General features: G+C 39.1%; 1 protein-coding gene across 1 annotated transcript in view; it reads right to left on the bottom strand.

Moving 5' to 3' along the window:
• ANTXR2 (ANTXR cell adhesion molecule 2) overlaps positions 1–13424 on the bottom strand; it is a 120803-nt gene that overhangs the window by 81708 nt on the left and 25671 nt on the right. Inside the window, exons 8-10 of the mRNA XM_080924936.1 lie at positions 6351–6411; positions 4543–4641; positions 2456–2525 (exon numbers count right to left, since the gene is read on the bottom strand). Coding sequence (XP_080781062.1) covers positions 2456–2525; positions 4543–4641; positions 6351–6411 — 230 coding nt within the window. The remainder of the gene's footprint in view (positions 1–2455; positions 2526–4542; positions 4642–6350; positions 6412–13424) is intronic.

The raw sequence follows: 13424 nt of genomic DNA, 5'->3' as shown, positions 1-13424 counted from the left end.
TTCTATCAAGTACATTGTGTAAGCACTGATCTCCTTCAAAGAAAGCTGCTGGAAACCGGACTCCAGATCTGTTCAGCTGGGTTATTCCTGGATAGGAGCTGCCCAAACATTGTAAATTTCTTTGTTTTGAAACTTGTTCATTAAGTGAATTTTCAATGTGACAAATTCATACTTACAGAGAATCCTTTCTCCCCCATGTCAACCCTCCATATCCCTTTCCCAGGCTGGAGTTTTTGTAACTTGTTCTTACTTTGTAACATCAGTATTTGAACACAAGACATCTTAGCTAGTCTGATAAGGCAAGCTCTTAGTCCCACCTCCCAGAAAACATCCATCTTAGCCCTTATTTAAATCAAAATCCGCAAGCACATTTTTTTTAAAAAGGCCTCACAAAGAGGAGAGAAGTAACAGAGAGGGCTAATGAGCTGAGGCACGTGTGCGGGGTCAGCTCTGAGACCACGCATCTGTCTTTGAGGCTCTCTGTCTAGGACTACTTCACCAGTGCGTTGTTAATTATTTAGGTTTCAGAAGAGTGGGACCCATCACCACATCTGTCACCCTCACACAGGACAAGCCTCCCTCCACTGATGGGCCAGATGTGTTCATTTCAAACACAGACTAACTAGCTATTTAATGGGTTTGAATTCTTAGCCAAATTGTAATTAGGCAAACAAATTAAGCATCAGCCGCCTTACAAGGCTAAACTGTCTTGGTTCTGCTGATTTTTTTAATTCAACCTTGTAAGAACTGGTTACCCACAAAAAATATCTAAAGAGAAGTCAAGGCGAAGAAAACACTGCAAATTATGTGCAGCATAGGAAATAGAGAATACAATGGTATTTCCCAGAACCCAGCATATTTAAAAAAATTCTCTAAAATTTAGCCTTGGTGATTAGCTAGAGTCTGATAATAAAATAAAACAAAATAGTACAAAAACAAATCTTTTGGATGAATCTGCATCCCCAAACATTCTGTACCTACAAGCAAAATATCAATACCAAAAGGTAAATAAATCATGGGTTTTCACGCCCAACATTCATCATTATGTGTGAGGGTTATAAAAAATTATGTGTCTGATGTATTTCTTCTGTCTACGAAGCATTAAAGAGTGTCAGTAGCTGCTGTGTTGCAGTATTCCAACAGAGGGGCCGAGGAGAGAGCAGGTGGAAGTGCCTGCTGCTGAGTCTGAGGACCTGAGTTTGATCCCTGGGATACTTGTCATGAAAGGGAAGGCCAAAGCTGCCCTTTTACCTCCCTCCCCATGACCATGGCAGGTACATATGGACATGTATGAGTAGTATACACAAATACAGAGGTAAGCAAAAGTCAAAGTGGTAAGATTCTGTCTAAACTTCACCCCACAGTTACCTGGCAAAAGCCTGGTATGTTCTGCCTCACCATTATCTGGTAACAACCTGGTATGCTCTGCCCCACAGTTACCTGGCACTAAAAAAGGGTTGCTCTTACCCCCTTTATTTCTCCTCCCCGCCCACACACAAAAAAAAAGAGTAATAGTCTAAGTTCTGAACTTATACAATATAGCCCTTTTGATCTATTTAAAATACAAAATTAATACTGTTAGATTTTTTGCATAGCCAGAAATGCTGTCCAATAGCCATATTGAATATTTTCACAAAAAACAAATATTCATGCCATGCCAATAGCAAAATATAAATCCTATTCTCTTTGATTCCATGGAGGAAAAGAAAATCTTCACTATGTGAGCACTGTTTTTGACTTGACATATGCTTCTTGTGTTTACTATGTTTATGCTCTATGGGAAATATCAACGTTAAGTAATTCCATCAATTTGATCAGCACCATAAACCACCGCACTCATTAATATCAAAGTAGAGAATGTCTCTGCTTTTAGGACTTATTTGCTAAAAAGTACAAGAAAAATCAAATAGAAATACTGTGAATTTTAAAATTATTTATGCATTGATAATTTTAAAAAGAGCCCTTCTTCTAAACTAAATATTTCTTATTTTAACAAGTTATCATCACGGTCTGCTGTCATACAAAAGAAAGAGGGAGTATAAATAATCAACTAAAATGGAAAGGAAAGCACAAAGTTATCTGTACCATGAGCCTCACTCCACTTTCTTTTATCTTTAATATTTATTAAATTCCATAGAAAACATTTAAAATCCTACTTTGGAACTCCTATGTGTGTTTGTGAGGGTGTACATTCAGTACTATAGAGTTCAAAATGATGTGTGTGCACACAGAGAGAAAGGGGGGAAGATGGGAGGGGAGAGGGAGAAGTGGAGGGAGAGGGAGAGGGAGGAAGGGAGGGGGGAGAGAGGGAGAGGGAGGGAGGGAGGGAGGGAGGGAGAGAGAGAGAGAGAGAGAGAGAGAGAGAGAGAGAGAGAGAGAGAGAGAGAGAGAGAGAGAGACAGCCTCACACAGCAGAGCAGGCAGGAGCCAGACTCCATGTTGGTGATGTACTTACTCTCCATCTGTGTTCAGGACAGGTGCAGGACAAAGGATGGAAATGGGCTGAACACTCACTGGTTTTTCACCTATAATATAGAATATCATTTAGTTAATAACTAGTTGCACATCACAAATACAGTCTCATTTTTAAAGTGCCACACATTTCACAATAAGAACTCAGGTGGGGAGTATGAGAAAGGTCAACAGTATATACACATATTTAAAGTCTAGCTAAAAAGGCAAGAGAAAGAAAATTGTAAAATGAAGTTATAAAATCTTGATACAAAAATATGGTAAATTAAAAGTTATATTTCTTAGCTAAGATAGTAATATACAGTTGTTAATATAACTTTTTATCCTGAACATTCCAAACACCTCAGCCATTCAAGGGTAAATTAGATATTATTTCTAATAAACAAAACTTAGAATGGATGAAGAAAGGAAGACTAGGACCTAAATATAAATGAATTTACCTCATGGGTTGTCAAAAAACCTGTCTCTAAAACATAAGCACACCTTAACAAGCTGGATGCTTAAGCTCCCTGAGAGTTTTAACAGTATGTGTGACAATTCATCAAGGAGTGGAACTACTGAAGAAACTTACATAAGCAAATGGATCATGTCAGAATGCAAATAACAAAAATACTAATCCACCTCCATGTATTCGAGAATTCAATAAACTGAATATCATCAATGTCTGTGTTATAATCAAGGCAAATGCACGGTCATCAAGAGTCATATAAACCCAGCACTTTCCGATTGATAACTGCTGAACAGAAATAAAGTGAGGCCTCCCTGTTCAACTGTATGATTTGCTATGCATTTTTTACAAATATCATTTTGCCTTAACAAATGGTTCCTCATACAGAGAAGAGAGCGTGCTGTCCACATTTACTAAGCTGAGTTTCTCATCACTTTAATCCAACAAACACATATTGGCAATTTGCTGTGTGGCCAACACTATGCTCAAATCATCAAAGAAACAGCATAATTATAGATCAATCTCTTAAATACAGCTCCACCAGAGTTCATAGATTTTAAAGGCCAAAATATACAATGACTGAAAAAAAAACATTTTACTATTGAACCAACATACTCAGGAAAGCAAGACCCACTGATGAACTGACTACCACACAACTCAGTTCTGGAGAACTCTAGAGGCATAAAAGGCCAACAGCACAAAAACAAACCAAACTGACAACAAAAAAAATTCTTCAGGAAACCAAAAAGTTATTTGACATTAAGCATTGGGAAGAGATGGTAAAACAATCCAACAATAGCATGAAGGCCACAGGCAATGAAGTCGTCTGACACAATTGAATTTTAAGGCAAGAGTAGTGAAATATAAGTCTGGACAAAGGGCAATTTGATCACATGACTGATGTGGTTAGTCCAAAACAGAGATTCAGGTACTTCGACTTTCAGCTGTGCCTGTTATTAGCTGTTTCACCATAGGAGGGTGATTCCTACATCAAAGACCATCTTCTAAGTAGTGAAGTCACCAAGAACAAGGTCAAATGTTTATTAAGTCAGGAGCAAGTGCTGCCTCTACGAAATAATTATTGCCATTCATATTATTATCATGGAAGCTTTGTTTCTTCTCTAATAAAAACCGTAGCACAGCTGATTTTAATTTAGTCAGAGAAAAAGAAGAAAGAAAGAAAAGAAAGAAAGGAAGAAAAGAAGGGAAGGAAAAAGGAAGGAAGGAAAGAAGAAAGAAAAAGGAAGAAAGAAAGAAAGAAAAGAAAGAAAGAAAAGACAGGAAGGAAAAAGAAAGGAAGGAAAGAAGGAAGAAAGAAAGGAAGGAAGGAATAATGTTTAGGTTACAGAGATGACTCAGGTTAAAAGCACTTGCTGATCTTCCAGCGAAGATGGATTTGGGTCCTAGCATCCACCTAAGAGTTTACAACTACCTATAACTCCAGTTTGAGAGGATCTGATGTCTTCTTTTGGCCTCTGCAAGTAATAGGCTCACTGGGCACAAATGTGTTTCAGCAAAACGCTCACACATATAAAATAAAAATAAATACATTTTGCAGGAAGATACTCAAGCTTCTGTGCAGCAAAGACATTTAGGTGACGCCGGCATTCCTAGGGACTTACTCTTTGTGTATGTGCTGTTCGCAGTGAATGTACAGAGGACACTGCCATCATGACTGATAGATGTGACTGCTCTTCCACTCAGGACAACTTGAAATTTCTCTAGAGGTAAAAACCGAAAAGAAAGAAAGAAAAAGATGAGTGCTGTAACCAGTGCTTCACTAAGAACAGCCACAGCATTGAGCGTCGCAGCACACATTTCCACATTTGATCCTCTTCACCGATAACCATGGATGTGGGAGTTCAGGCAAGCTTGCTTCCTTTAGACTATCTAGGGGTCGTCACGTGGAACTGCTACTTTAGTTTTTATTAGAGTGTTTTTCAATGGTAACCTAGGTATTAGAATTAAAATAAAGCAATCATTACCTGGTTATCTCAGTTCCTTCAGTTCTATTCTTACAGGTTTTGCAAGAAAGAATGTACTCTTTTCCTTTCCACTCTGTCACTAAGTTTAGGAAATAAGTAAAAAAAGAAACAACTTGTCGAGCTGTTTTCTCTTCTGTTGCCTGCAAGCTTACAGTGCGACAGACAGTCTACTGATTGGATTCCTTACAGCCATGACAGAGACTACAGGAAGCTGCTTTACTGTGTCCCTATCTACAATGTCTAAAAGGCTCTGAATTTTATAGAATGAATGAATATAAAAGAATGCACTAGGAGAAAAGCTGGCAGACCTCATCTCTCGATGGGCAGAGAATACTTGCATCCTGACTATAATGTTAGCGATCAAATGGTGATGACCTCTTGTCCCAAAGGCAAACTGAAGCAAGAGAAATGTTAAAGAGTTGATCTGAGCTAACTACAAAAAGGTGGTGCAAAGTTCTCCTAGAAAGAACATAGAAATGAAACAAGTATACACACATACACACACACATACACACACACACACACACACACACACACATTCACATTCACATTATAGATCTACCTTGTGGGAAAGTGACTAGGTAAAACAGTATATTCAAAGTCTGCAAAGCTTAAGAAGGAATGTAATAAAGAAAAGCTATTATTTTAATGTAGTTTCCACATAGTTGTCTATGGTTTTCCTAGGAAGCTAATGATCCCCATCCTTAGAAAAGACCCTGATACTCTGGAAAGTCCCTATGCATGCTTCCTGCTCAGTGTCTCGATGATCATGTATTAGGGAGCTAAGGGATGCAGGGCTTGAGAACACATCCATTAACCAAAATGTTCAGTGATAAATCACATAATATATCCCCCTTTTCCTTCTTCAGGATGGGACTTTTTTTTTTCCTTTTCTAAATAAAGTTGTGTTAACATGAACTCTGGGCTCAACTTGAAGAGGGAAAATCAGATGCCTGGGCAAGGGTGTCTGGGAGGTGGCAACCTGAGTCTGCTTTAGGAAGCAGCTAATGAAGCCACCTGCTTCATTCCTGCACTCTGCCGCTATGTCACTTCCATATGTACCTGGAGCTGGCAGATATGATAATGGCCAGGTCATTAGGGCACAGAGCTCTGCAGTTTCAAATTCCACCCAATCACATAAAGGATTCAGTATTTTATTTTATTTGCCATAGAAAGGTCTCAAACATGAACTGAATACACAGAACATTCTAAAAGCCTGTCACACAATATGCTCATTATTTAAAATAACATTTGAATCTTAAAAAATTTGAATTTAAAATAGAAATATTTCAAGGAATTATTTAAAAATCCTTACACAAAAAAAGATGCCAAAAAAGTTAATTTTGCTATTCTCCTTCCAACATGAGTTTCAAATCATATCTTTTAGCTAGGCGGAAAAGAAAAATAATTTCTTACATGGTATTTTTAAAATTCTAAACACTTACCCCCTACACAGACACTTGAAGGACTCAATTCTAGGATTTCAGTACATGATTGAGCTAATATCTGAAAAAGATAAAAAAAAAAAAAAAGAATAGGAATAAGCTATAAGACAGATAGTAGCATGTGGATCCCATGGCTATTAACAAACTTGAAGCCACCTCCCTATATCAAAAGATGTCAAAGAAAAGTTAATTCACTACTACATATAGAGCTACAAAACTTTGTGTAAGCACTTGTGTTGTTTCAGGGTCTAATCCAACACTGTACATGGTAAAATTCCTATTTTATCAGAGTAAATCCACACAAGCAGGAGAAAGCTGAGCACGGACTCAAACTCCTGTGGCCTTGGGTATAAACAGATAGTTAAAATTTCCTCCTATCAAAACCAACACTATCCTTCCCAGTCCGGCCAAAACAAAGACAGCAAACCAACCTGCCTGCTCAACCCTGCTGTTTGCTAGGTCTTCAGTTTTGAAGTTCAAAGATTACCAACCCACAACAGTGTCTTCATTTGACAATGTATTCCTAGTCCATTTCCCAAGCTTAACTCCCAGGGGACACAACTTCCTCCCATGGGTCAAACATTGCACTTGCAGAAGGCAGATCCCCCGTGAAAGCTGAACAACTGTTTTCTAACATAGTCTGTGTCCAAGCCTGCAGGAAGCCCTGGAATCAGAACCACTCCACTTAACATGCTCTGAGACACAGCAATCACCACACAAGGCGCATGGCTGCGAGTGAGGAACAGTGACGGAAGCTCCGCCTCACGGTCACCAGTTCTCCCTCTATTTTTAGAACGCCTCTGCGCTGCATTATCAAAGCTAGACAAAGTCCAGATGGTCTGCGATCAGCATTCCGCTCTTCATGGAGCTTGAAGACAGACGAAGTACAGTGGTGGTCACATCCCCCGCTTGTAACCAGACAGGGTAGAAAGCCTCCAACAAAAAATCGCAACCATTTCCTGCGTGTTTTAATTTTATACGAAATACAGACGCTCGGCATTTAAAATCACCTGTAAAATTCCATGGACCTATCTGCTCTGAACATGCACCTGAATAGGAGACGTTCATCTGAACTTTTGAAAATTTTTTCCAAATGAATACAACTTTTTAACAAAGCAATTAGATTGAGTCTTTGATGATTACAAATCTCATACGATTTTATATTTGTAAAAAAGCTACCAAAACTCTTGGATAACAACACTGGGGACCAATGATAAATACAATATACCCACCGTGGAGGGTGAGTTTTCTAGTCAATAACACTTTTAAATATTTTCACAGAATTTGGGTTACAGACTTGAAAGGAGAAGACTAAACTAAAAGCATTCCAACTAATACAAAAGAGCCTGGTTGATATAGTTTAGGCCAATATGGTAAAGTTTCCTTTAAAAGAGAGAGCGGAGAGAGAGAGAGAGAGAGAGAGAGAGAGAGAGAGAGAGAGAGAGAGAGAGAAAGTTGCCAACAGCATTAGACACAATCCAGTTGGCTTTGCTGAACATTGCCTCCCTTCTCCCGAACTTGAACGGTATGTTGAGAATGAAACTTGCTTCACTCGTGAGAAGATAATTTTGAAAAAATAAATCAGATTACAGAGTAGAACCACCTCATGATGGAATGTAACTAACAATTTGGGTTAAAAAACAAACTAGAAATAACCTGAACAGGTTTCTCTAGTCATTAAACCAATAATCACAACACAAATAAGTCAAGACGGTTTTTAAGAAAAAGCACTTAGCCCTTCTGTAAATTATGAATTTTACAAATGTAGAATAATATCATTTGAAATAAAGTTTACCAAAATCACTTTCAAATGAGAAAACAGTCAGAGAATAGTTTGGTAGACAAGAATGACGAGAAAGTTAATACAAATTTAGAAATAAAAATGACTTGTAAATTTGTTTTCCTCTTTTAAAAATTACCATATTCTATACTAAGATGGCAATAACTAGACACTGAATAATTTAAGGTTGGAATGTAGTTTACATGTAATACTTTAAACAGGAATTACCATTAAGACACAATAGTTCATTTGAAGAAAAATCTTCATACAAGAAGTGACCAATGAGAAGCTCAAAATGTTAAGGTGGAGATCTTCCAGGCAAAATAGTCAATTAAAAATTGCTTCTGCATGAACTAATAAAGAACCAGAATAGGAAAACCAATGGCTCTATTTCAAAGAAAGCAAGAGAACAAGAAATCAGGGAACCTACAAGACTGTGGATAGGATATCTCAAAAGTATAGAGAAAAACCCAGTGGCTTATGGTAAATGCCCAGCCTAAGACCCCGAACTCTGGGGTAGGGATGCCTGGTGGGGTAGAGATGCCTGATGGAGACAGATGGGAAAAAGGCATAAAGCCTCTGAAAACTTTAGGCTTGGGGCCCTGGTGAAAAGTGACTTGGATTCCTACCTTTAGGATAACCCTGTAAAACACATGCAGGCCTAAAATCAAGGTGATTTTGATGAAAGAGAGTTTCCTTGGGCAGGGGGTTCCACAATGGTACAGAATCAGACTCTTGTACTCTGTGTGATTCAGAGGGAAGGCACCGTCTTGAGAAAGAAACTACTGTTTGAAACGAAACTATCCTTAGGGGCTGAGGATGGGGAACAGTCACAGGGCAGGGAGTTGGAATTGAAAACTGTAACCATCCTAGGGTACGTATATGTTTTAGATGCAGCCGTGAACAGCTGAACCACTAGAAGCCCCAAAGCCAAAAACAGTCCACACAGGAAGCTGGGGTTAAGGAAGTGGTACTGAGGAGTGGTAGCTAGCCCTCTTCGTTTCCTGGAGCAAGTCTAATTGTGTACAAATACCCTAAATGTGGGTCACTTGGAGCATAGAGGCTCAATGAAAGCACCCACCACTGGGACCAATTACCTGTTAACCATTGCTGTTAAACCTAAAATCCTCAATCTCTCCCATGCTCCACTCACAGTACAGCTGCATCTTGGGGGTTGAGGGGTGGATAAAACATTTAGGAGATGCCCCTGCTTGTACTGATCTCGGTGTGTAGCTTTTCACATTCCCAGGGGATTTGGGAAACATCAAGAGAAAACGTTAACTACCTTAGAGAACAGTATGAACTGTAGCATCCAGAAGAATGAGAGAGTCCACACAGAACAGACTGTAAGCTAAGTATGAGCAGCCCCGGCACTGTTACACAAAGAAGGGAAACCATGCAAATGGAAACTTGAGACCCCAAAAGTAGGATACACAATAGGAATATCTCCAAATACAACCGGAAGCCATAAGCTCAAACACAGCACAGAGACACAGTAAACATGAAAAAGCAAAGCATCCTCCCTCCTTCAACATGCTGTAATTCTTCAGCTACTGACCGAGGACACTGAAACACTCGGAGAAGTGTTCCACAAATAGAAAAAGAAAGCAAAGGGTCAAATTCACTCTTCAAAGTCACTACTGCTTTGATACCAACTAGATTAAAAACATAAAATACATACACACATGCGTGTACACACATGCATGTATGCACACACATGCACACACATGCACACACACACACACACACACACGCACAGGCACACACACACAGTAGAGATGGACAGACAGACACAGAGTTCTTCTAGTTCAATTTCCCTGGTGGACATTAACAAAATTCTTACAGTCATACTCCTTTGACTCATTTGAACTCATACATATGAAGCTGGGGAGGTGGCTTGGTGGCCATCAGTCCACTTTCTGCTCTAACAGAACCTGTTTCCCAGTGCCTACATGGTGGTTCCCAAGCATCTGTCACAGCCCTTCCAGGGAAGAGGAGCCCTTTTCTGGCCTCTGCAGACACCAGATATGCACAGGGAACACACATTCATGCAGGTACACATTCATACACATGACATAAAAGTAAGTTCTGTTTTAAAAAACTTATTAAAAAAATCACAAGTGTATTATGACCAAGTCTGTCTTAACCCAGGTGAAGAATACAAGATTGGTTCAGCAAATTAATGCAACACAGAGAATAAAAATCCAAAAACCACATCAACGTCTCAATAGATATAGAAAGGCCTTTCACAAAGTTCATCTTCCCTCCAAGTAAAAGTGCTTACAAAACAGGAATAAAAAATAGACTCACACATACTAAAGACTATGACAATAATTTTACAGACAATGTAATACTAAATGGAGAAAGGCGGGAAACATTTTTTTCACTATTAGAAGAGCACCCATTCTCACTGTTCTTGTTCAATATAGTACACTAAGTCTTAAGTAGACCAAAAATGTAAGACAAAGAAATTAAATAGTATATAAAAAGAAAAGGGAGAAATTGGGGTATCCCTCTTTACAGATGACACTTAGATATTATAGACACATTCAGAAAACTTTCATGGTATCAGCTGAACACAGATTCCTAAGCAACCTTTCTACATGTCATTAAAATCATCCTCCTTAATGAATCAATAAAAATATAACAGTTCCGATAGCTTCAAGGAAAGCAGAATATTGGAAAGAAACCTAACGTGAGAGGTTAGGACCTCTGGAGACCATGGAAGAAACTGAAGAAGACACTTTCCAGGGCGCCTGCGTTCAGGGAAAGGAGATGACACTGTGAAGACTGACCTCCGGCCAACAGACATCTGCACGTTAAATATAAACCCCATCAAAATCCCAATAAAAATCCTCACAAAACTAGAAAACTTAATTCTACAAAATCTCTGACTATCCAGAATGATACTTAATGAACAAAGTAATAGTGGCGGTATTCCAATACCAGAGTCTCAGCGGCATCCCAATACCAGAGTCTCAGCAGCATCCCAATACCAGAGTCTCAGCGGCATCCCAACACTCTATGCCAATGCTCCTATATAGTACAGAGCCATAGGAACTAAAACAGCATCGTAGTAGCATTTTAAAAAAAAGACAAACAAGCAAAAAGACCAGAAGAGTACAGAAATTCTGCAGATCTGGCTGGAGCCATCTAATTTTTGAAAAAGATATTAAAAACACCATTTGGAAAAGGGCACCCATCAATAATTAGTGCTGGAAAAAAAAAAAAAAACAAATATCTATCTTATCATCCATTCCTACATGGGAATGAGGCTCAGTCCATATCTCTCACACTGTATGAACATAAATTCAAAATTAATCATCGACTTTAATGCCTGAATCCTTGAAACTGCTAGAGGAAACACCAATAAAGAACCTTAAGATGTAAGCACAGGCACAGCATGTTCTCTCTGAAAAAAATGATCTAGCAGCCTAGAAAAGAACTCCAAGAACTGGCGAATGGGATTCTAAAAAATTAAAAAGCATCTGCACAGCCCAGGAAAGCATCACCAGAATGAGGGGGGAAATATCTTCATAAAGGACACAGCTCACGTGGGTTTAATAGCCAGTCTACATAAAGAATATAAAACTTGAGCACCAATAAAGTCAGCCCATTCAGCCAATGAACAGGCTCCTAGACAGTATAAACAGTCCTCCACAGGAAAGTACAAGTGGCCAGTAAATGTGAAAAGTGCTCAGCATTCTTAGCCATCGGGGAAGCACACAGTAAAAGCAGTTAGAATAGCTGTCATCAAGCACCCAAGGAACACACAGTAGTGAGGAGGGAAAGAGAGAACGGCTGCTTAGCTGGTCCTTCACTCTTGCAGTCAAGTGAATCTGCTCTGCTGCTGTCATGGCTGTTGCTGTAGAGTTTCTCCCTGATATCAGAACCCAGCTTCTTTGGGCTCTATGTCATAGATAACATGCACAAAGACATACATGTGTGCACACATACATGCATGATTGTACAAACATACATATAAACATAACATGTTAAAATGTTTTAAGAATACATAGAACTACTACATGACCTAACCATACCATTCCTGGGTGTATATATATGAAGGACTATAAGTCTACACACCAGAGAGACATTTATAAGTCTATGTGGTGCATGCCTTTGATCCAAGTACTTGGGAGGCAGAGGCAGCCAGAGCTCTGAAATCTAGGCCAGCCTGGTTCAGAATAGCTGGTACAGGGCTATGCAGAGAAACCCTTTCTCAAGAAACTAGGTAGACAGATAGACAGATAGATGGTTGGATGGATGGATGGATGGATGGATGGATGGATGGATGGATGGATGGGTGGGTGGGTGGATGGATGGATAATAGATAGGAATTGCTAATGAACTGGTTACAATGTCCCTTACAAATAGTAATTGCTGATTTTCTGTTGAGTCTAAATAGCTTCATAAAAATTCAATGCATTATTCATACAATTCAAAAGTCAGGATGCTAACTTGTGAAATTGCAAATATTAATTTTATGAAACTTCTCTGAGGAGGTCAAAGGGAAGAATCGGGTAAAGCTGTTCACTCTCTGCTCCGTGTTAGTAGCAAGGCCAGATGCAGTGTGGTGAGGCAGCTGTGGAAGCTGCCTGCTGGCCTCCTTGAGGGTGCTGCAGATGTTTGGCAAAACATTAAAGTAAATGTCACTGTTGTCCCTTCTCAGCAACCCAATTTGAATGAAGTATATATCGGAATGGTGTTTTTCCCTGAGTACTCCAGGCATGCTCCAGATTCATTTGGATTAAACCTCCTCTGTTTCATGTACTGTCAGGCTACAGACTTTTACTATAGGCCAGGTTCTTCACTAGCCCCCAAGGGGCAGACATGCTTCTTGCAGTAGAGCTGGCACAGAACCGAAGATTGGGAGCCAGGCCTAAGTCAGACTCCAGCCATTCCAGGAATTCTGCTACCCACAATGAGTACATTATCTTGTATTCCCTTTGACACTGATTAATAACCCAGAAGAGCCAAACATGATGATACTGTTGCCAAGGAACAATCACTTTCAGAGGAAAAAACAGATCTTATAACATATTCAAAGTATGTCTCATGTATACAGAGTTCTGCATATTTTGACTAAGATCATATGACTTCCTGAACAAGTCTACATATTAGAGGTATGTTGTAGTACCCAGAAAAACACACATAAAGTGTTCTGAAAACTATATATGATATAGTTAATGGGTTTTATTTCTGGTATTTAGGACAACATAGGGCTGTTTCATGAAAAGCTATATTTGTGATGCATCCAAAATATACATTTAACGTGGAATAAATTAACATGA

Source organism: Micromys minutus (genome assembly GCF_963924665.1).
Source record: "Micromys minutus genome assembly, chromosome: 11".
Lineage (NCBI taxonomy): Eukaryota > Metazoa > Chordata > Mammalia > Rodentia > Muridae > Micromys > Micromys minutus.
The sequence above is the reverse complement of the archived record's forward strand: the minus strand, read 5'-3'. Positions and strand labels throughout refer to the sequence as shown.